General features: G+C 42.1%; 1 protein-coding gene across 4 annotated transcripts; it reads left to right on the top strand.

Annotated features, from left to right (window-relative positions):
• The first annotated feature begins 466 nt into the window (after positions 1–466).
• Amdhd1 (amidohydrolase domain containing 1) lies at positions 467–26,745 on the top strand. 4 transcript variants are annotated; one of them, XM_029563089.1, is made up of 10 exons: positions 467–642; positions 4,670–4,776; positions 6,073–6,137; positions 8,342–8,619; positions 11,435–11,660; positions 13,625–13,729; positions 16,275–16,399; positions 23,867–23,960; positions 24,612–24,772; positions 25,515–25,735. In XM_029563089.1, the coding sequence occupies exons 1-10, from the start codon at positions 506–508 to the stop codon at positions 25,564–25,566; spliced, it is 1,350 nt and encodes a 449-aa protein (XP_029418949.1). In that variant the 5' UTR covers positions 467–505; the 3' UTR covers positions 25,567–25,735. The 4 variants fall into 4 exon arrangements, with proteins under 4 accessions (XP_029418949.1, XP_029418950.1, XP_029418948.1 ...); XM_029563088.1 differs by lacking the exon at positions 25,515–25,735 and adding an exon at positions 26,263–26,745 and having other exon boundaries at positions 469–642; XM_029563090.1 differs by lacking the exons at positions 24,612–24,772; positions 25,515–25,735 and adding an exon at positions 26,263–26,745.

The raw sequence follows: 26,745 nt of genomic DNA, 5'->3' as shown, positions 1-26,745 counted from the left end.
TACTCTCTCTCTCTCTCTCTCTCTCTCCTCTCTCCTCTCTCCTCTCTCCTCTCTCCTCTCTCCCCTCTCCCCTCTCCCCTCTCTCTCTCCTCTCTCTCCCTCTTTCTTATCCTCAGACCCCAACCCCCGCCCCAGGCCCCTGGCCAGAGTTTCCCCACTGATGGTCCCTGTGCGCCCCCATATATGATGAATCCCTTCGCCTGGCCACCTTTCTCCCTCTGGGTGGCCAAACTTCAGTATCTTGATCCAAAACTTAGGAAGGGACATAATTTTTTTTTATCTCATTTAACCCCAAACGTAAAAAGGAGACCTCAGAAGAATGGAGTTCGTGATAAAGTGTTTATTACTATGTCATTCTTGGTACTGTTCTTGTTGTCACCGAGCTTTGGTCCGCGGCGTCCAAGGGCGGCGCCCCGCCCTGTCCCGCCCTCCCGCCCGGCCCCCTGAGCCCTTCCATCCAGCGGCCGGAGCCCGCAGCCCCAAGAGACCTGCGACGCGCGGCGACATGGCGAGCGGCCACCACCTTCTGCTGGAGAACGCGCAGCAAGTGGTGCTGGTGTGCGCCCGCGGAGAGCGTTACCTGGCTGGGCCTGCGCTGCGCAGCCTGGCGGTGCTGGAGGGTGCCAGCCTGGTGCTGGGCACGTGAGTACGCACCGGGGACAGACTGGTGGGGACCACCTGAGGGCTTGGATATGGGGCTCAGCTTCTGCTCACTGGCTACACGCTCTGTAGGCGCTGGGGACTTTGACAAAACACCCTCAGAGCCTCTGGAAGAAGCATCGTCCTCTTAACCACCCTCATTACTGTTTTCATAGATGACTCATCACTGTACCAGGCTTGGTTTTCCAGGTTTACTGTTTCTAGAAGATTCTGTAGACGGACTTTACTTCTTAAAAGCCAATTAGGGCCAGAGAGATGGCTCAGCGGTTAAGAGCATTGGCTGCTCTTACAGAGGACCCAGGTTCAGTTCCCAGCACCCACATAGTGGCTAACAACCAACAGTCTGTAACTCCAGTTCCAGGGAATCCAATGCATGGGTTTGGGTGCACTGGCTGCACTTACATATAGGCAAAACACCCAAACACATAAAGTAAAAATAACGGCTCAGGCCTGTAATCCCTGCACTCTGGAGATGCAAGGGTACACAAGGCCATCCTTGGACACATGCAGAACTTGAACATCAGACCGTGTCTCAAAAACAAAGCAAACAAACAAAATAAAAACTAAAAAGATTTTTTTCTTTCTAAATGTTTCTGAATGGAAGGTAAATAATAGTTCTGCTCCATCCTTGTTTTTTTCTGTTTAAAAAAGTGAAATGTTTATCTCAGAGAAAGTGAAAAAATACAGCTGAACAACAAAATCACTCAAACAGGGCATTCAGTGAATGATGCTAACATTTGGTTGCTAAACATAATCCCTTTTAAAGAAAAAGAACGAATGTATATTGTTTTGTACTTTACTTTTCCCTGTTAGTAGTAAATAGTGAAATCTCACCACCTCATTATTAGATATCTTTATGTTTAATGGCTAGTTAAGAATAAGAAAAAAAAACCTTATAACACTTTGGGGAGACTATTTCTCTTCTCCTTTAATAACTCTACCCTTGGATGTATGTTTTGTTCAGACATGATACTGGTAAACCCACCAGTGAATGAGAGTCCATGTCTTAGAAAGTAGAGAGCTGTGTGGTTAATGTGGCGAGGACTGGCTCCGCATCCTCAAACTCCTTCTCCCAGATGGCCTGATGCCCTCAGAGCTCTCCATGTTAGAGCTGATCCCATTAAAATAAAAATCTCACTCCTAAAGCAGTGCCAATCCTCAACTCTGCGTAGAGTACCTTTGTCACATCATTTGCCCTGTGGCTTTGGTAAATTCAGCTGCATGCCAAGTGGGACAGGCTTCTGAGGAGAGAAAGTCCTAAGCCAGAGTATCATGTGTGACCTGTATTCACAGGTCAATTTCTAACCCTGTTGATCTTTTCTACCACCAGATTCTCTGCAGAGTAAGAAGTGAAATTTCAAATTTTAGTTTCTTACTCTGTCCCTGAATTTGCCCTCCTCATAATTCCCTGCAGTCATTATTTTTTCCATTCATAGTTCCTATGGTTTTCATCCAGTTTTGGTTCCGTCATTCTTATACTCTGGTTAAACCCAGGCACTTCAATCCTACTCTAAAATTTTATTTTTATTTTATGTGTATACATGTATTGCCTGAATGTAGGTAAGTGCACCCGTGTCATGCAATGCCTGCGGGGGACAGAAGAGACTGTCGGATCCTCTGGAACCAGAGTTACAGACAGTTGTTAGCTGCCATGTGGGTGCTGGGATTCAAACCCGGGTCTTCTGCAAGGACAACCAGCGTTCTTAACCACCAAGCCATCTCTCCAGCCCCTAATTCTACCTCTAAATCCTGCATCCTGTCTTGCTGTTCACAATGCTTTCCAGCCCTCTGGATCATGCCCCTGAATCTCCAATTCAGAAACACTAATTCTCAGTAAGGAAAGAAGATCCCTATCAACAGTGGCTGAAACAACTTGGAAGTCTATTTTCTCCTTTGTAAGAGTCCTGAAGCAGGATGCAGAGCTAATTGATGGAGTTCTCAGCATCCAGGCTTCTTCTGTTTTGCTATCCTATGCATGGCCGACCTTCTTATAGTCAGGACTATGCGGTTGTCGACTTCAAGGAGTCGAAGTTCTCCAGGTTTTAGTTCGGATGTTGGGATCAGTCACTCCATGATCCAAGCTGGCTGCTCAACCTTAGTTATGTCTACTTTCCAACCTGTGAGAAAAGGGAGTGAAAACAATCCTACTGGTGAAAATTTAGTCACATGGTATGTTAGCTTTCCATTGCTGTGGCAAAATGCTTGAGGCAATCAGCTTAAAGAAAGGAAAGATTTATTTTTTCTCATGTTGTTGGAGGTTTCAGTCAGTGATTGGCTGGCTCCATTGCTCTTAGGCCTTTGACGAGACAGAATGCACAGTGGGGAGGGTGTACCAGATCAAGCTGCCCATCTCATGGTGGTCAGAAAGCAGAAACAGAGGGGAAAAAGAGGCCAGGACAAGATACAGTCACAAGCACTATTCTCCCAAGAATCCACACTCCTCAATCATGTCCCACTTCCTATGTTCCATCATCTTTCAATAATCCATCAAATTATGAACCCATCAATGGATTAATCCAGTGGTGAGACCAGAGCCCTCATGATCTATCATTTTTCCAAAGCCCTACTTCTGAACACTGTTGTACTGGGGCCCAAACTTTCAACAACAAAATGGAGGGCATTCCAGATCCAAACCATAACAAATTATTAATTGATGGGAGTTTGGGAAATATAGTCTTTATGCTGAGTAGTCATGCATTCTAGTTTCATATCTGTTGCTGTGAGAGAATATACTGACAAAAAGCAACTTAGGGGAGAAAAGGATTTATTCAGTTTACAATTGCAGGTTATAATTTATTATATCAGGGAAGTAAGTGGCAGGAGTTGAATCAACTTGTCATATTCATAGGCAAGAGCAGAGAGAAATAAATGCAAGCATGCTTGCTTACTTTGTTATAGGACGGATTCTCAAAAAAATCACCAACACCACTTTAAGAAAAGTAGCAAGGTAAATTTTAATTTTTGACCAGCTGGGCTTTCTATCTTGGGAGTAGAAGCAGCCCTGATGATTGTCAGGTCAGAGTTTTTATAGGATTACAGAATTATTATTAAAACAGGGCACTTGTGAACCAATCAGGTTTGTACAACATAACAGAATTTTGGCTCTATTAATCAACAACCAATCATTATACAGACAAGTGATACAGTCATATAACTTGGCAATCAACTTTGTGACCTTAAAACTAGCCAACTTTTTATCCATAATAAATATAATAAGGCAATCGAGGTAAATGACTTCTAGGTGGTCATACAATAACAGGATAACAAGGGTGGTCTTATGCCCTGTGTCAAGATGACCCAAGATAGCAAATGGATTACAGAAGCAAAAACAAGCTGGTTAGTCAGATGTATAATGTCTGGAATTAGCACATTCCATGATTCATGATTAGGAAAATTTCCCCAGACCCAAGGTTGCCCCCCTTTTCCTTTTGGTATGGCTCAAAGTTGCTGCTAAGGTGGCTCTGAACAAAATGGAGTAACTTAGGTAAGTTTGCTGAGCCAGTTCACTTATGTGTGCATTAATTGGTTTCTCCACTGTCACACAGTCTAGGACACCCCCCCCACCCTGCCTAGGGAATGGTGCTGCCCACAATGGGCTGGGAGTTTCCACATCAATTAACTTAATTAAAACAATACCCTGACAGACATGCCCACTGACCCTGCCAATGTAGACAGTGTTTTATTGAGACTCTTTTTCCAGGTGATTCTGGATTGTGTCAAGTTGATATTTAAAGCTAACCATCACATAATGTATCCAGGTATAATTTTAGGCTCTAGTACTTGGAAAAAGGGAATACTAACCTTGGGAGGAAAATAGGAAACTCTTTTGCACATGGATTGATTTGTTTTTTGTTTTGTTTTGGTTTTTGTCCACCCTACTACCATTGCTTTCCTAAAAATCCAGGTTCAAGAGGGAATTATCTGAAGTATCTAAAAGCATACTTAAATCATTAAACTTCTCACAAAATTTTCCCCAAACTTAGTAACTGTTTTTTGAATTTTTCTTCAGTGATGGGTTTATAAAAGCTATTGGTCCTGCTGATGTTATCCAAAGACAATTTTCTGAAGAAACTTTTGAAGAAAGGATTGACTGCTCTGGGAAATGCATCCTACCAGGTACCGAGGATCTTTTCCATAAAACCTGGAAAGGAGTATTAACAGTTGCTCTGGGAATATAAAGAGGAAGACTAGCAGTCTGTTTTAAATGAGGATCTAATCAAAAATATTCTGGTCCTATGTCCAGTTCTGCTATTTAATGTGTAATTGCTTTACCAACTATATTTCATGTTGAATCTTTATAACTCTCCTGTAAGGTAGATGTCTTCAACTACATGTAAAAGCTTAGAAAACCAGAGGTTAGGGATGAAATACCTCAGCCAAGGTTGATAAATAAGGGAGTCAAGCCCATCCATTCACCCCATTCTTCCTGCTCACCCAATGAAGAGAAGCCACCTAGATCATGCTTAGATTCTAAAACAATTGAAAGAACTTTATCAACCCATTGTATAGGGGAGAAAGTGGGCAGTTGCTATCTCTTTTTACCAGAAATACTTTAAATTTATATCGGGTTGAAGAAAAGGACTCAATGGTAGGTAGGCAAAGAATCCTCTCTCTCGTACACACAAGATTTCACTGCAGTTCATTTATGTCTTAGTGACTGACAACAGCAGCAGTCTCCTAATTAATTATCTTTTGAATTACTCTTTATCCAGCATTATCTATGTATTATATTCTTCAGTATTTATTATCTATATTACATTATCTATTATTAGGAAGTCTCACAAACTTCATTTTATACAAATATGGTCTTTTCTATTTATTTGATATTTTATAACCATTTATATAAATTATTTTAATATGTATTTTATATTATATGATAATTGCTGTAGACATCTAAAATGGTTGCACCTCTACCTTTGGGGGACAGGAGACAAAGTTAAAGTGAAATGTTATAGAAAGAAGATTATGATAGAAAACATTATGAATAGGGGTTTTTGACTTAGTATATTAAGAACCACTTATGAGCGATTGCTCTATAGTTTCTCATTAATCAAAATATTTCTTGAAACTAGTTTCATCTTCCTTATGTTTCCTTCTCAAAGTTGGAGAGAATTATTATTATTCCTTGGTGATACAGTTCTTGATTTTACTCAGTTCATGGTTTTGACCTGACTTAAAAGCTTATTTGATGAACATAAACAACTGAGCGAAGGAGCTGTGTATCTCTTAGGACTATTTGTGTTGTGTTGAGTTACACTCTTCTGTTGGGACCTTCTAGATCAACTAAACCTCCTAGATCTGGCACTTCCACCCTCCTCCAAGCTGGATGGCCACCATCATGTTTTCTTCAGAGCAGTACAATACAATCAACCTGGCATCTAAACGCCTTCTGTTTCTCAACTTTGGTTACAGGTTTGGTGGATGCACACACACATCCCGTATGGGCTGGTGAAAGAGTCCACGAGTTTGCAATGAAGGTAACTTCAAGGAAGGACAGCAAGTCAAATAAAGCACAAGCACAAAGTCTTTCTGAAGAGTTCACAGGCACTCAACCTTGGCCACATATCTTTTTATTAGATTCCTTTATTTGCCTAAACACTGAAAACAAGTTATAATAAAACTAACAAGTGAAACTTCCCCAAATCTTTAAATAGTGCATAAAATTAATAGCCAGTTTAAGCAGAACAGAGTTCAAAAGGTTTTTGGTGAATGATGGAAGCCTTTTAGAACAGAGCTGAACAACTTCCTACTGATTTCTCCTCCCTTCCTCCATTTCACACTACTATTTGTAGTAGCCTTGGAACAAGTTCTAAGAAATAGTTTGAGGGGCTAGAGAGATGGCTCAGTGATTAAGAGCACTGGCTACTCCTGCAGAAGACCCAGGTTCAATTCCCAGCACCCACATGGCAGCTAACAATCAGCTGTAACTCCAGTTCTAGGGGAATCCAACACCCTCTTCTGGCCTCCTTGGGCATTGTATGACATGGGTACACTTACATATATGTGGACAATATACTCATATACATAAAGAATAATAAATAAAATATTTCTTAAAAAATTAAAACGGGCTGGAGAGATGGCTCAATGGTTAAGAGCACTGGCTGTTCTTGCAGAGGATGTGGTTCAAATCCTAGCACCCACATGGTGGCTAACAACTATCTGTAACTCCAGTTTCAGGGAATCTGATGCCCTCTTCTGTCCTCTGCAGGCACTGCATGACATAGGTACATGTACACACATGCAGGCATAACACTCATGCACATAAAATAAAAATAAATTAAAAATTAAAACAAAAAAGAAATAGAGGATCACCATTCATTGGGTTCGTTGGGGATGAACTTGAAGAAATATATTATCAATCACGAAATAAAATGTCTTATTTTAAAATAAGACTTCTGAAGAGCAATGAAATGTCATACTAGTTTCATGAGGCACAGCCAGCTCCTGAGTAGAGCCATTGTTATATTGTTAAGAAAAAAAAGAGAGGATCTTAGCAGTGACATTGTATTATTTTAGAAAACAGAAGAAAAATCCTTTTCTTCAGATATCACATGCTTTCTTCAACAAATCAGAACTGCTTTTAAGAAAATTTCATTACATCATAGAACTTCAGAGCCAAAAGTGACTTTAGAGAATTTTAGTCCAATGCAACCATTTTGTAGATGATGGAAAAAGTGAGATCCAGGGAAGGGAGGATGTTGATCAGCTGAGGATGGCAGACCCAGACAGGTTCTGGTGGGAAGACCCAGGCCCATATGCTTTGTTTGAACCACACTCCTGCTGTCTAGGACAACTGGTGACTACTGGGACTATGTATAGAAAGAGCCTCTATTTGCTTGAGTGACAAAGGTTAGGCTCCAAACTCTGACGTCCTAATGATAGAGAAGCGACCCTTAGTCTTAGTAGAGATCTGAATAACGGCTGTGGGTTCCTGAGCTTTGTTTTTTCAAATATGCTGTGGATTGTAGGATGGGCCAAGATTTAGCTGGCTATGCATGGGGGCTGACTTCACTGTTAAAATTTTGAAATACTGCTGTATCTGAGCACTAATCAATTGTTGCTGCCTGCTGCCCTGAGATGTCCACTTGTTCATCCACCATATCTTCTGTCTCCACTTTTTTTTTCCTTTTTGGTCTTTTTGAGACAGGGTTTTCCTGTAGCCCCAGCTGGCCTGGAACTTGCTATGTAGACTAGGCTGGACTCAAACTCATAGAGGGTCACTTGCCTCTGCCTTCCAAGTGCTGGATTAAAGGCATTTGCCACTGTCGGTTGTCTCTGCCCTTTAAGTATCTCCTTGGCACTCCCTCCCCTGCGACCTGGTGGGGGCTTTTAAGTCCTTTAGGACTATGTGCCCCCTTTCAGATTTTGTTTGAGCTTGGTGCGTCTTAAACTAATTTCATTGATTGATTGGTTGTCTGTCAGTCGCTTGCTTGCTTGCTTGATTGACTGATTGATTGATTTATCTGGGGGGACTCATCATGTAGCCCAAGTTGGCCTCAAACTGGCTATTACAGCTGAAGCTGGCCTTGGGCGCCTGATCCTCCTGCCTCCACCTTTTGGCTTCTGGCAAGACAGGCCTGCACCATCAGGCCTGGCTGCACCTTAAGCATCTTTTAATATCACCCTTGGAAGTAAGTTCTGTAGCCGTCTAGCACCCTCCCTGAGTGAGCCGTGCTTTCAGTTGGCAGGGGCCACGTACATGGATATTCACCAGGCCGGAGGAGGGATAAACTTCACGGTGGAGCAAACGCGCCGAGCCTCGGAGGAGGAGCTGTTCCGATCTTTCCAGCAACGGTTGCAGTGCATGATGAGGGCTGGTACCACGCTGGTGGAGTGCAAGAGTGGATACGGTCTGGACCTGGAAACAGAGCTCAAGATGCTGCGGGTGATCGAGCGTGCCCGGAGGGAGCTGCACCTCAGCCTCTCTGCCACTTACTGCGGGGCCCACTCAGTGCCCAAGTAATGCCAGTGGTGGGCTGGGCTGCCCCTCAGGCCTCGGGAATAGAGACAGGGCCACGTTCTCTGGAGGGAGGAGCCACCAGCACTTTGAGCATTTGCCAGGAGACCATCAAGAGAAGCCTTTAGCGAGAGATCTGCTTCTAGCAGCCAGTCGTGGTGCCCAGGAGGTTTTAGGAAGGAGTTAGAACCTTCCATCAGTTTCTCTAGTCCTTTAAGAATGAAAGACTTCAAGCTTTTTTTCATTAACATAGAGAAATGGCTCTTCTCAAACTAAGATACTAATTTGAATAATGTTCCATAATTAGCACAAACCGCTGTAGAAATGACGAGTTAATCCCTGTAGGAGATAGATCAAATCGTGTAGACTAGGTGCCTTCAGAAGGGTTTTTGGTTCATCTGTTTACTCAATAGCAAGTATTTTCATTTTATTACTGTAATTTTAAAAAAGATTTATTTGTCTAATGTGTGTATATGAGGCCAGAAGAGGGCATTAGACTCCAAGGAGCTGGAGTTTCAGATAGTTGTGAGCTTCCTAAAATGGGTGCTAGAAACTGAACTTGGCCCTTAACTGCTGAGCCATCTCTCCAGTCCTATTTTTTTTTTTTTTTTTTTGCCTCTGCCTTTATCTAAAAAGTTCTGCTGCTTGGCTTTATGCAGAGGATTCTTGATCCTTATACATCTGCAGCTTAGCTGTGCTAAATTCCTTTCTGTTCTGGAATTTCTAGACAGGAAGACTCATGGGTCCAGGCCTGAAAAATCTAAAAGATATCCACAGTATGGGTATCTCCAAACTCTTAAAGCAGTCTTCAACTTAATGGCTGAGGCACATGTGTGCAAGAGATTTACACTGCATACATTATTTGAAACTTAAATCATTTCTATTTCTTTTACATGAAGTTTAGAATATACTTTATTTGATTATTTAAAATTGCACATATAGCATGTTGTTTGGAAAAACCCATACTTGTGAAATGGCTAACTCACACTAATTAACAAATGAATGTCTTCATTTTACTTAAAACTTTTTGTAGGGAGAATGCGTCCATGGCCAGGTGATTGACCCACTCAACTGGAATGTTAGGCTCTACCTAGGCCAGAGATTGCATCCTCTTGACCAGAAGGAACTAACTCCCTCTAATGGGACTTAACTGCTGCTGTGTCATTCCCCCTCTGAGGAGGTAGCCCTAAAACCATTTCAGAGATGAACTGAAATTGGGAATAGATGTAACCCGTTTTCACCATGAAAATCTAGAGAACCAGTTCCAAAGCTGTTCACTAGAAGGGGTTATTAATGTCTCTGGAATTGATGCTTTCAGGGTCCCTGCCCTGAACTGCCTGTACAGATTTTATCTTCCATTCTTATGAAGAAATATGATGTATTTTTTTATGCCAGTGTTCACTTGCTATCTTCAATCAGAGGAACCAAAAAGTTAACCTTAAAATTTAGTACTAAAGGGCTGGAGAGATGGCTCAGTGGCTAAGACCCGGGTTCAAATCCCAGCACCCGTGTGGCAGCTGACAACTGTAACTCCAGTCCCAGGGGATCCAACAGCCTCTTCTGACCTCTGTTGGCATTGCATGACACAGATGCACTTACCTACATGCAGGCAATACATGCATACACATAAAATAAAAATAATAAATTTTTTTAAAAAATTAGTACTAAAAATTCACATAACTTATATATAGAAAAGAAACATAAACATTTGGTATTTCCGGTGATCTTTACTACAAGTGTTTATATTTTTTAAATTACTGAAGTTAAAACTGCACTGAGACTTTGGAGATGGCCTGTTTACTAAAAGTAGATGTTTTCAAATGGCATGCATATGATAGCCTGCTTCTTTTGTATTTTATTAATAAGTATTGAAACCTGGGTTTAAAGACAGCTTAGCTAGCCAGGTGATTTTAAGAATATGGCTTAACTGTTTTGAACATGAAAACCACACATTTGATATAGAGTTATATAACACCCTAGTCTACATAATTGCTTTGAGAATTAAGAATAAATTAAGTGCCCTTCTTCTCTTGGTCGACCTCCACCCACCCACCCACATGGTTTTGCTGGGTGAGAGTCTGCTTCTGCCAAAGACAGGGCCGAAGTTTTATAGAAAATTTCTTCAGCAACCAGGAGGCTCTGAGACCTGTATCTTAAACCTCACTGAGGCTGAGGCTGAGATCACAGCCAAATCATGTGTCCAAAGAAAGGAATCAGGAAGAGGGAGAGTTCTATGCCTGTTTGACTTTGAAAGTTTAGCCCTTCCTGATGGATAACAAGAAGAGCTTTTCAAGGATTCCTTCTCCTTACACCACTCCTGATGGTAAGACAGAAAGCTTTAGGTAGAAGCTTCCAGAATACTTGTGGAAGGAGAGGAAGAAAAGGCAGCCTGCTAGCTATGGTTCAGGTATTGATGGTGTCCTCTAAATGTCCTCCATAGGGAGCATCAACTATGCAACCAGAGGCCTTACTGACATCCCTAAAGGCCACACAGCCTAGTGAAGCCAAGCTATTTGCATCTCTGTGTGTAAGGTCATGCAAACAGAGATCTTATTGCTACCTTTGCTGTGTAAGTGTGGCCCAAGTGTTAAGTCCCTGCGTTCTAGTTTCGATTTCTTCCCTTTCTGAAGCTTAAGCTCAGGGTGCCAGATTGTCCTTTCTTTATTAAACTATATACATTTTTGATGTATATATAATCTACATAATACATAAAGTATATGTACTAAATATTACATATTATATATTAAAGGGCATGCATAGTCTATAAAGTTGTATGTATGCGTATTTGTTCATAGTAATCTCCTTTTTTCCCACTAGAGGAAAAACTGCCATTGAAGCTGCTGATGACATCATCAGTAACCACCTCCCAAAGCTGAGAGAACTTGGTAGAAGTGGGGAAATCCACGTTGACAACATAGATGTGTTCTGTGAGAAGGGTGTCTTTGATCTGGATTCCACTAGAAGGATTCTTGAAAGTGGAAAGGAGATCGGACTACAGATTAACTTCCATGGTGATGAACTCCACCCGATGAGGGCTGCTGAGGTATGGCTGACCTTTGTTTTTTTCTTTGTCAATAGTTATTCCTGCAGTTCATGTTAAGGAGAACTTAATCCATTTGTTCAAAGTTAGGAGAAGCTTTCTGAAAAGATAGAGAATGGGAAGTTTGTTTGAACGATGTGCAAACTGGTCTGGTTGAACCTAGGACTCTATGATCTCTGTTAGGAACTTACTTTAGGGACCTGAAGAGATAGCTCGGCAGTTAAGAGCATTGGTTGCTCTTGAAGAGGACTGAGTTCAATTCCCAGCACCCATATGTCAGCTAATAACCATCTGTAACTCCAGTTCCAGGGGATCCAATGCCCTCTTCTGACCTCCACAGGCATTGCACAACACAGGTACACCTACCTACATGTAGGCAGTGTATTCATATACATAAAATCAAGATAATAAAATTTTTAAAAAAGAAATTCACTTTAGGGGCTGGTGAGATGGCTTGCTCAGTAAAGTGCTTGCTTTGCAAGTACAAAGACCCAAGTCTGATGTCCAGAACCTATGTTAAAGAAAAAAACAAACAAACCAGGCATGGTGGTCTGTGCTTACAATTCCACTGCTGGGAAGGTGAAGAAAGGCAGATCTTTGGGGCTCACTAGCTAGCCAGCCTAGCCAGTGAGTTCCAATCAGTGAGAGAACCTGTCTTAAAAAGGAAGGAGAGAGAAAGAGAAGGAAGGAAGGAAGGAAGGAAGGAAGGAAGGAAGGAAGGAAGGAAGGAAGGAAGGAAGGGGCAAGACAAAATCCAAATAGGTGGATGATGCCTAAGGAATAATATCTGAAGTTGTGTTCTGGCCTAGGCAAACAGACACACACACACACACACACACACACACACACACACACACACACACACACACACACGTGCATGCATACCTGCATATACGCAAGACACAAATATGCATACACACAAACACAAACATGCATCCACATACAGACATGCTCTCACACAACTTACTTTATGTTTGCTGATCATTTTACTTTGCTGTTGCTGCCCTGCTCTTGCTAAGCACATGCTCTACCACTAAGTTCTACCCCAGCATGATCATTTCTTTTATTATCATCTCCTGGTGGTAATAGAAAAAGAAGCACCGCTATGACTTCATCTACTAAATTCATGATGTATTTTGTTGCCACATGTACGAGTTACTTTTCCTGTTTCTATAAAAAAATATTTGATGAAAGTGAATAAAGGAAGGAAACGTTTAGTTTGGCTCATGGTTTGAAGATACAGTCCATCATGGTGGAGAAGGCATGGTCACAGGAGCATGAGACAGCTGGTCTCATTGCATCCACAGTCATAAAGCAGAGGGATGAATGCTGGTCCTCAGCTTACTTTTTCCTTTTATTAACTTGGAACCCCTCCAGTAAAATGGCATCTCCCATATTCCATGCAGGGCTGTCACAGACACATCCAGAGTTTTGTCTCCAAAGTGAGTCTAAATTTAGTCAAAGTTGATAATCAGTATTAACCTCCACAGTGCACAGAACCACACTAGCAGAGTGCTGTTGTTTCACATATAGCTTTAGGACCTTCTTGTGACAGCATCCAGATCAAAGTTGGTGTCGTTTATCAGTGACCACAGGATGATTTGCATGCCTGTACTTGTTGCCGAGGTTCATTTATGCACCCTTTTAACAATTGTTTGAGTGTCCACTGTGTGTCGGGCTCTGTTCCGGGTACTGAGAATTCAGTAGCGAATAAGACAATGAGGAGTCTACTATTTTTCCTCTAAGTCCTAGAGCTTAATAAAACAAATACTTTTGGGATATAAGCATAGTTGCAGACACTCTACCTGTGTCTGAAGTTTAATATATCCAGCTTAATGTCTTAATGTTACTTTTAAATCTGTTCATGCGTTTTTTTGCCCTAGTGAATGACTCAATCCCTTTTCTGTTGCCAAAGTCAAAAACTTGGGCATCAATTTGACTCTGCCCTCCTCATATGTCTGCTACAGGAATCATCACTTTCAAATCAGGCCCCAGGAACTGAGAGGAGGATCACAGCTTTTATTTCTCCTGGCAGAGACTCAGGAGAGTCATCTCCAAAGCCTGAGCACCGGGTTAGAGTTTCTTACAGTACTTATAGATAATACAGCATCAGTCCAGACCCATACTGTCATTGGTGGTTTTGAATTCCTGCCTACATGACTTTGGGCCAGGCACAGAGGCCACAGGGGTCTCTAACCTCCGTGAACTGAAATTTTAAGCAGGAATCATGTTTACAGAAGCAGAAATTAAACAAGCAGACATTTTATTAGGCAAGCAAAAAGCTGCTTCTTAAGATAAGGTTTTCATTGTTTCTCTATGAGCTCTGAATTTTCTGTTTCATGTCAACTAATGACCAAGTGCTCTCAGTTCTGTTAATTATCTCTAGATCTTTATCTCATATTACTATGTGGCTCAAACCATCAGCTCCACTGGGATTTCTGCATTGTTTTCTTTCTACCCAGTCTTCCTTCCACTTTACTGCCCACCTTTAGCCTCTTTCCTCCCACCTCTACATCCCACCCATTCCTTCCATTGTTTAAATTTAGCTAGTGAAAGCCTTGCTCTGAGGACAAATTCTAACCTTTGTGCATGCATTCCAGGATCCGGTCCTTCTTTATCTCTGCCCCTTCTCTTTCCTCTACTTTCTAACCTCCTCTACCTCTCTACCACAAACCAGCCACAATAAGCTACTTTTAACATCCTGTGGTTTGCACATGCTGTTTCTTTAATCTGGCCAATTCTCTCATCCATGTTTTGTCTTACCTACTATTTTTCTATGACTCCTTCCTAAACCCCTAAAGAATACATTATGGCCTCTCCCTGTCCTTTTCCCACTGGTTAAACTCGCCTCTGTGCGCCCTACTGGACTATAAAAACATTGGGCATTGCACCCAGACCTTTGACATCTTTATCCCTGGAGGACATCACAGTGCCTGGGTGCAGGTAGCCTTTTGTAAGCAATTGTTTGTTGATTTTTGTTAATGAAGGCAAACTGTGAGGTCAACAAGTTACTACTAATCAGAGAGAACAACAAGTGAAGAAAATCAATAGAACCCAATACCCATAATAGGCAACTCAAGTTTGGAAACCAAGGGTGATTCCAAGGTCAGAGAGAAACAACCCCTAAGGAACATGGTCCTGTGGACCGGCAGACTTCCCAGACACTCAATCTCCAACACTTTCAGACTGCGGCAAGCTGCTGATAAAGGGGTGAGGACTTCCCTCTGGTTAGGGCATAGCAGCTTCCCTGGGCCATGGTGTAATAGCAAACACTAGTCTGTATTCTTTTTCATGGGCTGCTTATTATGCTGACCTTTAGCTTGTGTGTGGTGTTGTGTGTGTGTGTGTGTGTGTGTGTGTGTGTGTGTGTGTGTGTGAAAACTCATCCAGTTAGGGATAAAATACATGACAGACTGAGCTGAGAAGAGACCTGTTGGAAATCAATGCTTCGGTGAAGTACCGTTAGCAGCACTTCCTCCCAGCTTGCTTCTGACCATCAAGCCCAGCTTTTCATCCAAATTAAAATCAAGTTCAAGTTGACAATTTCAAATTATTAAAAGTATATTTTTTATTATTATGTTTATTTCATGTGTGTGAGTGTAACGCCTCCATGTAGATACACCCATGTTATGCAATGCCCATGGAAGTCAGAAGAGGGTGTCAGATCCCCTGGAACTGGAGTTACAGACAGTCGTTAGCCACCATGTGGGTGCTGGGAATTGAACCCAGGTCCTCTGCAAGAGCAGCCAGTACTCTTAGCCACTGAGCCATCTCTCCAGCCCTCGAAGTTTATTTTTGGCATTCCAAAACACCTATCTTCATTATGTTTTTATGATACTAGAGTAATTAGATTTTATTACTAATATCATTCAAGATTCATGAAATTATGTTTCAGAGAATATCTGAACATTTGTGTTTAGAATTAGTTTTTTATTTGTTTATTTTTTTAAAAACTGGTCTCACTATATATACATATATATACATATACACACACACACGTGTGTGTTTGTGTGTGTGTGTGTGTGTGTGTGTGTATGTGTGTGTATGTCTTTTGGCTGGCCTAGAACTCACTATATAGCCCAAGAACTAAAGCTTTGAACCATACAGAACTTACTATATAGCCTTGAACTCGAGTCAGTCCTCCTGCCTCAGTCTCCCAAGTGCTGGGATTACAGATGTGAGCCATCGTACCTCACTTTAAAATTGGTTTTAGGGGACTGGAGAGATAACTCAGTGGTTAAGAGCACATGTTGCTCCTCCAAGACCTTAGATTTGTTCCCAGCACCCACGTCAGGCAGCTCACAACTGCCTATAATGGCAGCTCCAGGGGGATCCAATGCCTCAGGCTTCTGTGGGAACCGGCATTCACATGCACATACCCACAGAATTAAAAAGAATAAAGTCAATTTTTTAAAAAGATTAGTTTTAACACCAACATGCTAATTTTCAGATTACTGTCCATTACAAACCCTGTATCCATTTGGGGACTTGTGATCATCAGAGGTAGTTGAGCTCTTCCTATCGGAGGCTGTTTCTTCTTGTAGGGAAAAGCAGTATCATGGTACTTTATTGAGTTGTCATTTGTTAAACCTTTCCCTCTCTGCCCATCCTGTCTAGCTCGGGGCTGAACTGGGAGCACGGGCGGTCAGCCACCTGGAAGAAGTGAGCGATGAAGGCATTGCTGCCATGGCAGCAGCCAGGTGTTCTGCTGTCCTTTTACCCACCACGGCTTACATGCTGAGGTAGGTCGCTTCTTGCCCCCAACACCAGGGCAGCAAGTATGAGCTGAGAGGACACAGACTTTGGAGGTGCCTAAAAAGTTTTCTATTGCCCTTACAAATCCCTAAGGATACAGACGGTGGAAACCTAGATCCCTGCATTGATTTTCACAAATGAATCCCCAGGGGAAAGAACTTAAATGGAAATTGCTTTTGAGAGTAGGATTACTGAGGATTCCTTCCTTCCTTCCCCTTCCTTCCTCTTTCATTCCTTTCCTTCCTTCTTTCCTTCCTTCCTTCCTCCCTCCCTGCTTCCTTCCTTCTTTCCCCCTCCTTCCTCCCTCCCTCCTCCTCCTTCCTTCCTTCCTTCCTCCCTCCCTCCTCCTCCTCTTCCTTCCTTCCTCCCTCCCTACCTCTCATAAACCCACCAGAATTCAGTCATTGTATTTCAACTCCAATGCCTCTACCTAATCCTAATCACTTCCCAAAGACGCAACCTCTACACATCATAGTTGGGTTAAGTTTCCATCTTCGTAACATATTTAATCCTTCTTAGTACAGGTTACATTTCAACACATGAACTTTAGGGGAACACTCAAAGTCTTAACAAGTGATGACTTTATTTCTTCCTTCCTTCCTTCCTTCCTCCTTCCTTCCTTCCTCCTTCCTTCCCTTCTTTCCTTTCTTCTTCCTCATTCCTTCCTCCTTCCTTCCTTCCTTCCTTTCTCTCTCCCTCCCTCCCTCCTTCCTTCCTTCCTCTCTCCCTCCTTCCTCCTTCCTTCCTTCTTTCTTTCCTTCCTTCCTTCCTTCCTTCCTTCCTTCCCTCCTTCCTCCCTCCCTCCCTCCTCCCTCCTTCCTCCTTCCTTCCTCCCTCCCTCCTTCCTTCTTTCCTTCCTTCCTTCCTCCCTCCTCCCTCCCTCCCTCCCTCCCTCCTTCCTCCTTCCTTCCTCCTTTCCTTCCTTCTTGCCTCCCTCCCTCCTTCCTTTCTTTTCTATTATTCTTCTTTCCTAGATTTTGAAATTTCCAAGTTAAAAAAACCCCAGCATGAATGACTTTTTTAGTTAGCAAATAGTAAAATAGGCTGTTGGTTTTTAAAAACACATGTAAGACATTAAGGATATTTAGCAGCACTCAGAATCTGACTGAGGTGTTTTCTCCAAGGATGCTGGTAATGATGGTCACTCCAAGGTGACAAGAGTCACCTACTGGAATTCTCACAAATTCTGGGGTGAGAGAAGTGAGGAGATGTGTAAATATGTTCTGCAAAATTTTCCAGAGCTAGCTGAGCATGGTGGCTCATGCCTTTAATCCCAGCACTTGGGAGGCAGAGGCAAACGAATCTCAGGGAGTTCAAGGTCAGCCTGGTCTACATAGCAAGCTCTAGGCCAGCTGAAGCTTCAGGAAGACCCTGTCTCAAACAAACAAACAAAATTTTTTTCAGAGCTTTTGCCTTAGGCCTGCTACGAATTGAATACATTTGGTTCATATCTATAACTACTGTCTAAGTGTGCTAAGTAGGGAACCTAAGGTTTTCTAATTCTTTCTGTTTCCCTCCATGGCAATTGCTGAGTTTGTGATCTGACCCTCAAGGGGTTGAGTCTAGGTGTGGTTATGACACATGGTCTAGGTGTGGCTACCATCCATGGTCTTTTGAGAGATAATTCTGCAGCTGTAAACTTAAGACACTGATTCTCTGCCCTGGTGAGATTTTTGTCTCCTGAGAGACATTTGACAATGTCTGGAGACAATTCTGGTTGTTACAAATACACGATGCTAATGGTACCAGGTAAATAGAGGCCACGGATGCTGCCAAACGTCTCTCAATGCAGAGAACAGTCCTCCACAACAAAGAACTTTCCAGATGAAGATGAAAAAGGCTAGGTTTTGAGTAACTTAGAAGAAAAAAAGAGTATTTAAATGTCTTTCTATAGTTTAGTATGATTTCCTATGCACTTATGATATATACTTTTATTGTGGTTAATATTCTCTTAATTTAAATAGTAGACACAATGCAGGTTACAACCCAGGAAACACTAATAATTGTGTTTAGTGTGACCAACTGCTTTTCTTTTTTAATATTTTATTATTTTTATTTTATCTTTATGTGTATTGCCTGCATGTATATAAGTGTACCTGTGTCAAGCAATGCCCACAGAGGTCAGAAGAGGGCATTGACCCACTGGAACTGGAGTTATGGATGGTTGTTATCTGCCATGTGGGTTCTGGGAATCGAACTCAGGTTCTCTGCAAAAGCAGCCAGTCCTCTTAATTACTGAGTCATCTCTCCAGTCACCCAACTGCTTTTCTTATGCATATCAATAGTCATTAATCTAAGTCATCAATGACTATTCATTTGGTTTATTTTCTACCACTCAAGGAATAAGTTTTGATATATACATAGAAACAGCTTTCCCCCACCTAAGTAGTTCTGAGGGAGCAGGCCATCAGAATGATTTGTGCGGAAGCTGCAACAGTCCCTTTTCGCTGAAGCTTTCCTCTCTGTGGCTTTGCTTACAGGAGGCCAACTTCAGCATGAAAATGCTAAGTGGGAAATCCCAGAGGTAAACAACTGATCATTTTTAAATAATTTCTATTGCAGTGTATTGTTATAATTATTTTATTTTATTATCAGATATTATTGTTACTCTCAGCATGCCAAATGTATAAATTAAACCTTATCATAGGTCAGTATGTATAGGAAAACATTGTATCTATCCAGTCTGGTACTGTCTGAGGTTTCAGGCATCCCTTGGAGATCTTGGGATATATCCCCTGTGGACAAGGAAGCGCTGCTAGATTCCCTCACTCTGTCTCTGCTTTGCTTACTGTCCCTCAGTTTTAAAGTGGTCCTACAAATGATCAACTCAAACTGAGAATGCCTCAGGACAAGAATCAACTCTGCAGATTCATTCATATGTCAACAGGTGTACAACGGCCTGCTAGTTTCCAGGTTTTCAAGGTGCTAGGGAACCCGACGATGGTACGAAGTCTTTGTCCTGAAGGAGCTGACATTCTTATGAGTAGAGGCAGACAAGTGAAAGCAACAGATGAACCCATGAAATGTTGGTGAGGCTAGGCTCTGTGAAAGCAAAATCAAAGTACGGCCAGAGTGTGGAGCGTGTTGGTGGGAGGAGGTTGTGATTTTTAGGTTAGTGGAAAAGCCTTCTTGACTAGAAACCTAGATGTGAGGAAGTGAGCCACATCTAGGGAAAGGAGTGGGGATATTTACAGGAATGTTCTGGATAGACAGATGACCAGTACAGCAGTGCATTGAACTTGGTGTGTTTGGGAGCAAGGATGAGGCTAGAGAGGCCGAGGGGGTCAGTAGGAGATGAGTGTCAAATGAGGGCCATACTTAAGAGCATCTGAGGCCATAGTGCAGACTGTAAGTCTGTAAGGGGCCACTGGAACTTTTTCAACACCACCCTCTGGCGGCTATCGAAAAAATAGATATGGATGGGGCAGGGATGGACTGGGAGAAGCAGTTAGGGTGGTCCTACAAGTATCCTTGGATTCTTTACTAGGGGCTACAAAAATTATTTGGATATATGTTTAAGGTGGAGCTAACACATTTTTCCCCCCAAAGGAGTTGATATGGACTGAGGGAAAGAGGAGTCAAGGACAACACTAAAACTTTAGTTCCCAGCATGCGGCACACGTTATTCCCTCTGACCAATAACCCACAGAGTTTTATTAAGCACTGTATGTAAATCCGTATTTTTCCATTGAAACTACTAAGAACTTCCTGCATTTGGGTGTGGTGAAAACAGCTATAATTTTTTAAAAATTTCCTCCATTGGGCATGGTGGCACCTGCCTTTAATCCCAACTCTCAGGAGGCAGAGGCAGGCAGATCTCTGAGTTCAAGGCTAGCCTGGTTTACATAGTGAGTTCCAGGCCAGCTAGGGCAACTAGGAGACCCTGTCTCAAAAAGTCTTTTTTCTCCATCAAATCTTTATTGAACAGCTATTTATGGCAGGCACTGACTGATACTAGGGATGCAGTGGTGAATTATCCTTTGGGGAACTTGTCTAAGGGTATGGAAGGGGAGACATGCACAGACAGCAATACCTTCCACTCTGATTTGGTGACCAGGTAAATGAACAGAGCAGGGTCAGGTGTGGTCTGAGTCTAGTAGATTGGATGCATGTCAAGGAGGGGAAAAAAATTCTAGACCAGGATAATGAGAAACTCTGGAGTGAGTGTCCAAAAAGATAAACTCAGTGGTACCCAAGTGTGGTGGTGCCTGCCTGTGATCTCCCAGGATGACTGAGGCAAGAGCATCATGAGCTTGAGGCTGGCCTGGGCTACAGAGAGTTCAAAGGGGTACTCCAATTGCTTCACCCTGCGTCCCTGTTCAGCATGGAAGAAGCCAGAGCGGTCTGCATCCCGATTCCCTATTGGAAATTTGGGCAACCTCTTCAGAGGATGGTGTGATAAGAATAGGAAGTAGGAGTTGGCTAGGCAGTTAGGGTGGAAAGACGCCAAAGAAAAGTAGCCAGTTTCTTAGCTAAAAGTCAAAATGTCCTTGGGTCTCTTAGCAATGTACTCTGTTCAAAGGGCCAAAAATATCGAAAGTATTTGGGAGGTTGCATCTAATCCTTAAAAGATTTTAGGATTACATCTTCGGAGAGGGGAATGTTAGAGAAGCCAAAAGCCCCATAAAAATTAATAAATAAATCAAAGAAGAAGAAAGAGTACATGAAGTTATCAGAAAAATGATAGGGAGATATGGGAGGAGTTGAAGGGGAGGGAGTGGGCATGGATTTGATCAAAACACCTTATATGTATGAAATTCTCAATAAATTATTTATTTTTAAGAAAGAGTTCAAAGCCACTCTGAGCTACATAGTAAGACTTTGTTTCACGAAACAAGAAAGAAAACAAAACCAAAAGTGTCCCAGTGATTGGAGTGCAGTGTCAGGTAGTGTAGTGATAGGGAACGAGGCTCTTAAAATTTATGGAGGGGGGCGCTCAGATGCCAAACTCACGTGAACTTTATAACTACTTTGAATACAGCTATAAACTTATTCTTGCCACATTCAGCATGCTCAGTCCTAGAATGCCACCATGTCATTCGTTCATTCATTCATTCATTCATTTATTCGTTCATAAAAGCAATCATATCAATTAACCTGAAGCAAAGGTGGGTTCTGGAACAAACAAATTCTAGTTAAAAAAAATAGTCTTCACAGCTCTTCACTTCTGCTGGATTTTGCAGGAGTTTGAATGTAATAGTCTAAATGCCTAAAAAAAAAGCAGCTCAGTGAGGACACTAACCAATCAAGTGGGTGCAAAGCTAGAGACAGAGTAGGGTTTCAAGAGAAGGGGACAGGGGTACTCTCAGGAGCTGCCTTTAGCAATCAGCAAGCCACAGTGTTCCACCACGGCTGAGGAGAGGTCCACTGACTATCATGAAGCCACCTCAGTCATTGCAAGGGCTAACAGGGTGCTGTGGGAGCCCAGAGGACAGGGCTGGTCATGAAGCCTTCTCAGAAGAGAGACCTTACAGAGATTTTCCTTCATCAAACTTTAGACAGGGTCCTCTGAGCCCTTTTCTGGACTAGGCCTCACTGAGCACAAATCATTTCACCCACCCATTGCCCACAGCTAAGAGCCTAGAACAAGCACTAGCACAGTTTCTAAGGGCTCAAAAGTTTATCTCTAGGATGCCCCAGTCACTTTTTGAGTCAGGCACCAAGCTCACTGCTGCAGAAGAATATGCTATTCCAATCTGAAACCTGTGGATAGGCCCTTGACTTCTCTCTAAGCAGTTACTTTTAAAATCTTACAATTATAAATTCTTCCACTCCTCCTCCCCCTTCCAAAAGACCAGAGAGAGAAGTAACTCTTTGAAAGGCAAGTATTCAAGGAGAAAACTTGTTCCCAGCTGCCGGTGCCAGCCAGCTGGCCGAGATGAACAGCACCTGAAAGGGGGAGTGAGGATGAAAGAAAAACAAGAGACAGAGAAAGATACTTGGGAGGACTGTCAGTAGAGACTGCAGCCCCGGGTTATTTTAGCTCAGCCTTTTTATACAGTAGAACATCAGACAGCCACCATATGCTTAGCTCGATTAGCTTCAACAGCTGTTTTTTTCCACCTTCATCTGAGGGTCAAGGAACAGTCAAATACTTGTGAATTCCACCATTTAACCATCTTCCCTAAATTACCAACACATTCCTCCTGACTTGGCAGAACAATTTGGTGCTGGTGTGCAAAACACACAAACTCTTGAGTCAAGGTGAAAGATCATAAAGTAAACAAGCAAGCCTGCCACAGCTCAATATACATAATGGCTGTGCTTATACTAATAGCTCCCAACACCCAGCCAAGTGGGTGCCTTGCTGTAAATTACACCCCTGCCTCCTGCCATAAAGGTAAGAGAAGCTGTATCTTCCCCAGTGGAGTGCTGATTAATAAAGCCAACAAACTCACAGTGACCAGTACCTCCCATATTTTATAAATTTCTGTTTCCCAGCAGCTTGAGCCTCAGTCCACTCCCCTATGCTTTCCTTTCTCTGCTCCCTAATTCTCCCTTTAAAATACTTAGCTACCTTCTCACAGATCTAAGTTGAGTATATGCTACACTCTTTTCCCTGTGACAACGTTATTATTAAATTCAGTCTGTCTTCATTGCTTTAATTAGTACCTGGCTTAGTTTATCTTTAGCATAACTTTTGTTGTGGTGGTTTTTTGAGATAGGATCTCACGTAGGCCAGGCTGACCTCAAACTTGTTATGTAGGTGAGAATAACTGCAAGCTTCTGGTCTTCCTGCCTTCACATCTGAAGTGCTGGGATTACAGGTGTGTACCAATGTGCCTGGCTCTTTATCATAAGTATGCCCTCGTAGAGACGGCTAACCCAGGAAGATACACAAACATTTTTTTTGAGACAGGCTCTCCCTGTAGCCCCAGCTGGTCTGGAACGTGCTATGTAGACCAGGCTGGCCTCAATCTCAGAGAGCTTTACCTGCCTCTGTTTCCTGAGTGCTGGGATTAAAGGCATATACCAACTTGCCTAACACACATTTTATATAGGAAATTGTTGGGCCTTTTTAGAAGGACCTGATCCCTTACCCCAAAAGTTTGAAATAAAAAAGGTTAAGGGGGGGGGATGTAAATTAATAAAAATAGCATTTTCTAACTTCATTGATTATTTTATTTGGAAGTCACAGAAGTGTAGTAGATTTTATTAGACATGTTTATTCATTTAATGAATGAATAATTTGTAAATTATATTTTTTCTTTACCAAGAATGTCACATATACATAAAGATTGCCAAAATAAATGATCATAAATAACAAATATCAGCTAAGCAATTCCAAAGGTGGAATGATAAAAGTCAAGAATCTCAGGGCTGCTTTTCCCAACTCTGCCACTCTCCTCTTCCAGGACACGAGGGCCTCAGGTGTCTCAAGTTCTCCTCTGTTCTTGCATCTGTTCTTCCAATGTTCCCACTTGAGACTGACACCTTATTTTTCCTCCTTTTAGGCTACAGCAGCCTCGAGCCAGGAAGATGTTAGATGAAGGAGTGATTGTTGCCCTGGGTAGCGATTTCAACCCCAACGCGTATTGCTTTTCAATGGTAATTATGTTTCAGGTGTTTTTCTGAGTGAAATAGAGTAGCTACCAAGCATATAAATAATGTAAAAAAATCATTAGCAGTGAGAACCTATAAAAAGAAATTGAAAAATATTTCCCTGAGAAACAAGAAAAAGAGCAAGGCACAGATAGGCATAATTGGATCTTTCTGCACACAAACGCCTCCAGGCTGAAGAGAGGAGACAGGCTTCATCCAAATTATTTTCTGATTTAGCCTGGAGTATTATGGTTTTAGGATAAGCCATTTTCCTTCTCTAGTGCATAGCAGAAACTCAGTACGGCTTCAATCAGTAAGGGTCATGGGTAAGCTTCTTACACAGTAAGAGATCTTGAAAAATTATAAATATTAAATATACAGTATCATTAAATAATAAAGGAATCTTTCCAAAACCTAAGGACCGTTATGTGTAAATTTACATTTTCCCATCACAACTTAGCAAATTCTACCTGTATATTTTTGTGGAAGGACAGTGGGATTAAGCCCAGGGCCTCGTGCATGCTGCACACAAACTGCCACTGAGCTATATCCCGAACCCTTCCAGATATACATGGAATTATCTTTACTTGTGCTGTGTGGAGAGGCATCCTAACTAGGAGCTGCTGCTCTGTCAATGCTTTCTCTTCTTGCCTCAAGCCAATGGTCATGCACCTGGCCTGTGTGAACATGAGACTGTCCATGCCAGAGGCCTTGGCTGCTGCCACCATCAATGCAGCTTATGCATTAGGAAAATCTCACATACATGGATCTTTGGAAGTTGGCAAACAGGGGGACCTCATTATCATCAGTGCATCCAGGTGAGTGTTCTCTCAAGCTAATAATGACTAATAATAGCTAACTATTAGCTGTTTTATTTGATGCCAATATAGATAAGGTTTAGATCTCTTTTCCATTTGTTTTTAGGAAGTATCAGACTCTATATAGACTCCCAAATTACCCAGATGCCTTGATTTTTACCCCTTTCTCTTTTTTCCTAAAACATTTTTTTAATTTTATGTGTATGCATGTATTGTCTGCATGCATGTAAGTGCACCCATGTCATGCAGTGTCTGAGGAGGTCAGAATAGGGCATCAGATCCCCTGGAACTGGAGTTACAGACAATTGTTAACTGCCATGTGGGTGCTGGGAACTGAACTCGGGTCCTCTACAAGAGCAGCCAGTGCTCTTAACCGTGGAGCCATCTCTCCAGCACTGATTTTTACCCCCTTCTAACCAGAAAGTCTACCTTGAGATCTTAAACTCTACAATAAACCAAGTTTTCAGGTCTCTTCGCCTGCCCTACATCTTTTGTAGGTTTCTAATTCCTGATCTGTTTACCTGGACTTTGATCTTATCCCCTTTGGCATGCGGTGTGTGTGTTTGGTTTTGTGCTTGCTCCTAACCTGCTTGCTCCCAGCTCTGGTTCCGACTCATTCTTTCTCTGTTCCTGGGTTCTTATTGCTCACCTATGGTCTGCTGCCACCCAGGCCTCCAATGCCACAAGTTGGTCCTAGTGTTCTAAATCTGAAAGTTGTAAATCCTGTCTCTTTGACCTTCAGGAGTCTGTCAAAGCCCTTGGGCCCATATTCAGCAGAGGAGAGTAGCCCGTAATTCTACTCTTCATGGAAGAACCTACTTGCTCCATTGAAGATAATGTTCTCATACCATTTGTACATCTTATATAAACATTTAAGATGAAATGCTCAAATAATATTTTTAAATATTTTCCTTTTTTGGTTATACACTATTTTTTTTTAAAAGTCCAGGGGCTAGAGAGATGGTTCAGCTGATTAAGCACTTGCTGCACATGCATGAGGACCAAAGATTGATCCCAGCACCCATGTGGAAAGCCAGGCTTGACAGGATATGCCTGTGATTCCAGCACTGGGAGGCAGAGACAGGAAGATCGCTAGGGCTTGCTGGCCAGCCAATCTAGTCAAATTGGGGCGGAGAGCTCCAGGTTCAATGAGAGACCCTGTTTCAAACAAAAAAGGTGGAACATGATTGAGAGAGACTCTACTGTGGACCTCTGGCCTCCATGTGCACCCCAACACATGGGCAGGCATATCCCATGCACATGTGCTTATATATCCAAGCACACACCCCCACACACATGCACACCCCCCCACACACACACAAAGGGGGGGAAAGAAAGAGAGGAGAGAGAGACAGAGAGAGAGAGAGTGAAAGAGCCCAAATACCAGTGACTAATATACATTAATTTTTAGAGAATTCATTTTAAGTTAGCATTTACTGACAGTGATGTTGTGATTTATATGCACTGAAGACACTTTGATTTCTTTCTAGATGGGAACATTTGATTTACCAGTTTGGAGGCCATCATGAATTAATTGAATACGTTATAGCTAAAGGAAAAGTCATCTATAAAAAATGATAGATCTGGAAGGAAAGAGAAGACGCTTTCTTTGTATGAAATAAGTCGACTCAGATATAAGTTAAAACACTTCAGTGGCTTTTCAGAACTATGTCACTTAAGCCTAATTATATCTCAGTGTTTTACTAATTTACTTGAAATCCCAAAGGACTAATTTATTTGAATTGAGCATGTGCACCTAGTAAGCCCATTGTGACTAAGCATTACATTGTATTGCAAAGATTGGTTGCAAGTGCTCTGAGATGAACATGGTGAGGTAGCTCAGAAATCTCTCTGTGGGAGAAACAAATTTGGCCTGAAATTTCTATTTTATTTCTGCAAGTGATATGTCCTCAGTAAGGCTAATTATACCATTTCCTAATAACTAGAATTCTCTTTCCCCACAGATTGTCTTT

This window comes from Nannospalax galili, unplaced genomic scaffold (genome assembly GCF_000622305.1).
Source record: "Nannospalax galili isolate Female #2095 unplaced genomic scaffold, S.galili_v1.0 scaffold734, whole genome shotgun sequence".
Lineage (NCBI taxonomy): Eukaryota > Metazoa > Chordata > Mammalia > Rodentia > Spalacidae > Nannospalax > Nannospalax galili.
The sequence above is the reverse complement of the archived record's forward strand: the minus strand, read 5'-3'. Positions and strand labels throughout refer to the sequence as shown.

What these genes read in the sequence shown, in the direction of transcription:
- Amdhd1 (XM_029563088.1), top strand. Translation starts at nt 506, where the DNA reads ATGGCGAGCGGCCACCACCTTCTGCTGGAGAACGCGCAGCAAGTGGTG. An exon ending in GGGGCCCACTCAGTGCCCAA is followed by an intron (nt 8,620 to 11,434) that starts GTAATGCCAGTG and finishes TTTTCCCACTAG; the next exon opens with AGGAAAAACTGCCATTGAAG. An exon ending in ATTATCATCAGTGCATCCAG is followed by an intron (nt 24,773 to 26,262) that starts GTGAGTGTTCTC and finishes ATTTCTTTCTAG; the next exon opens with ATGGGAACATTTGATTTACC.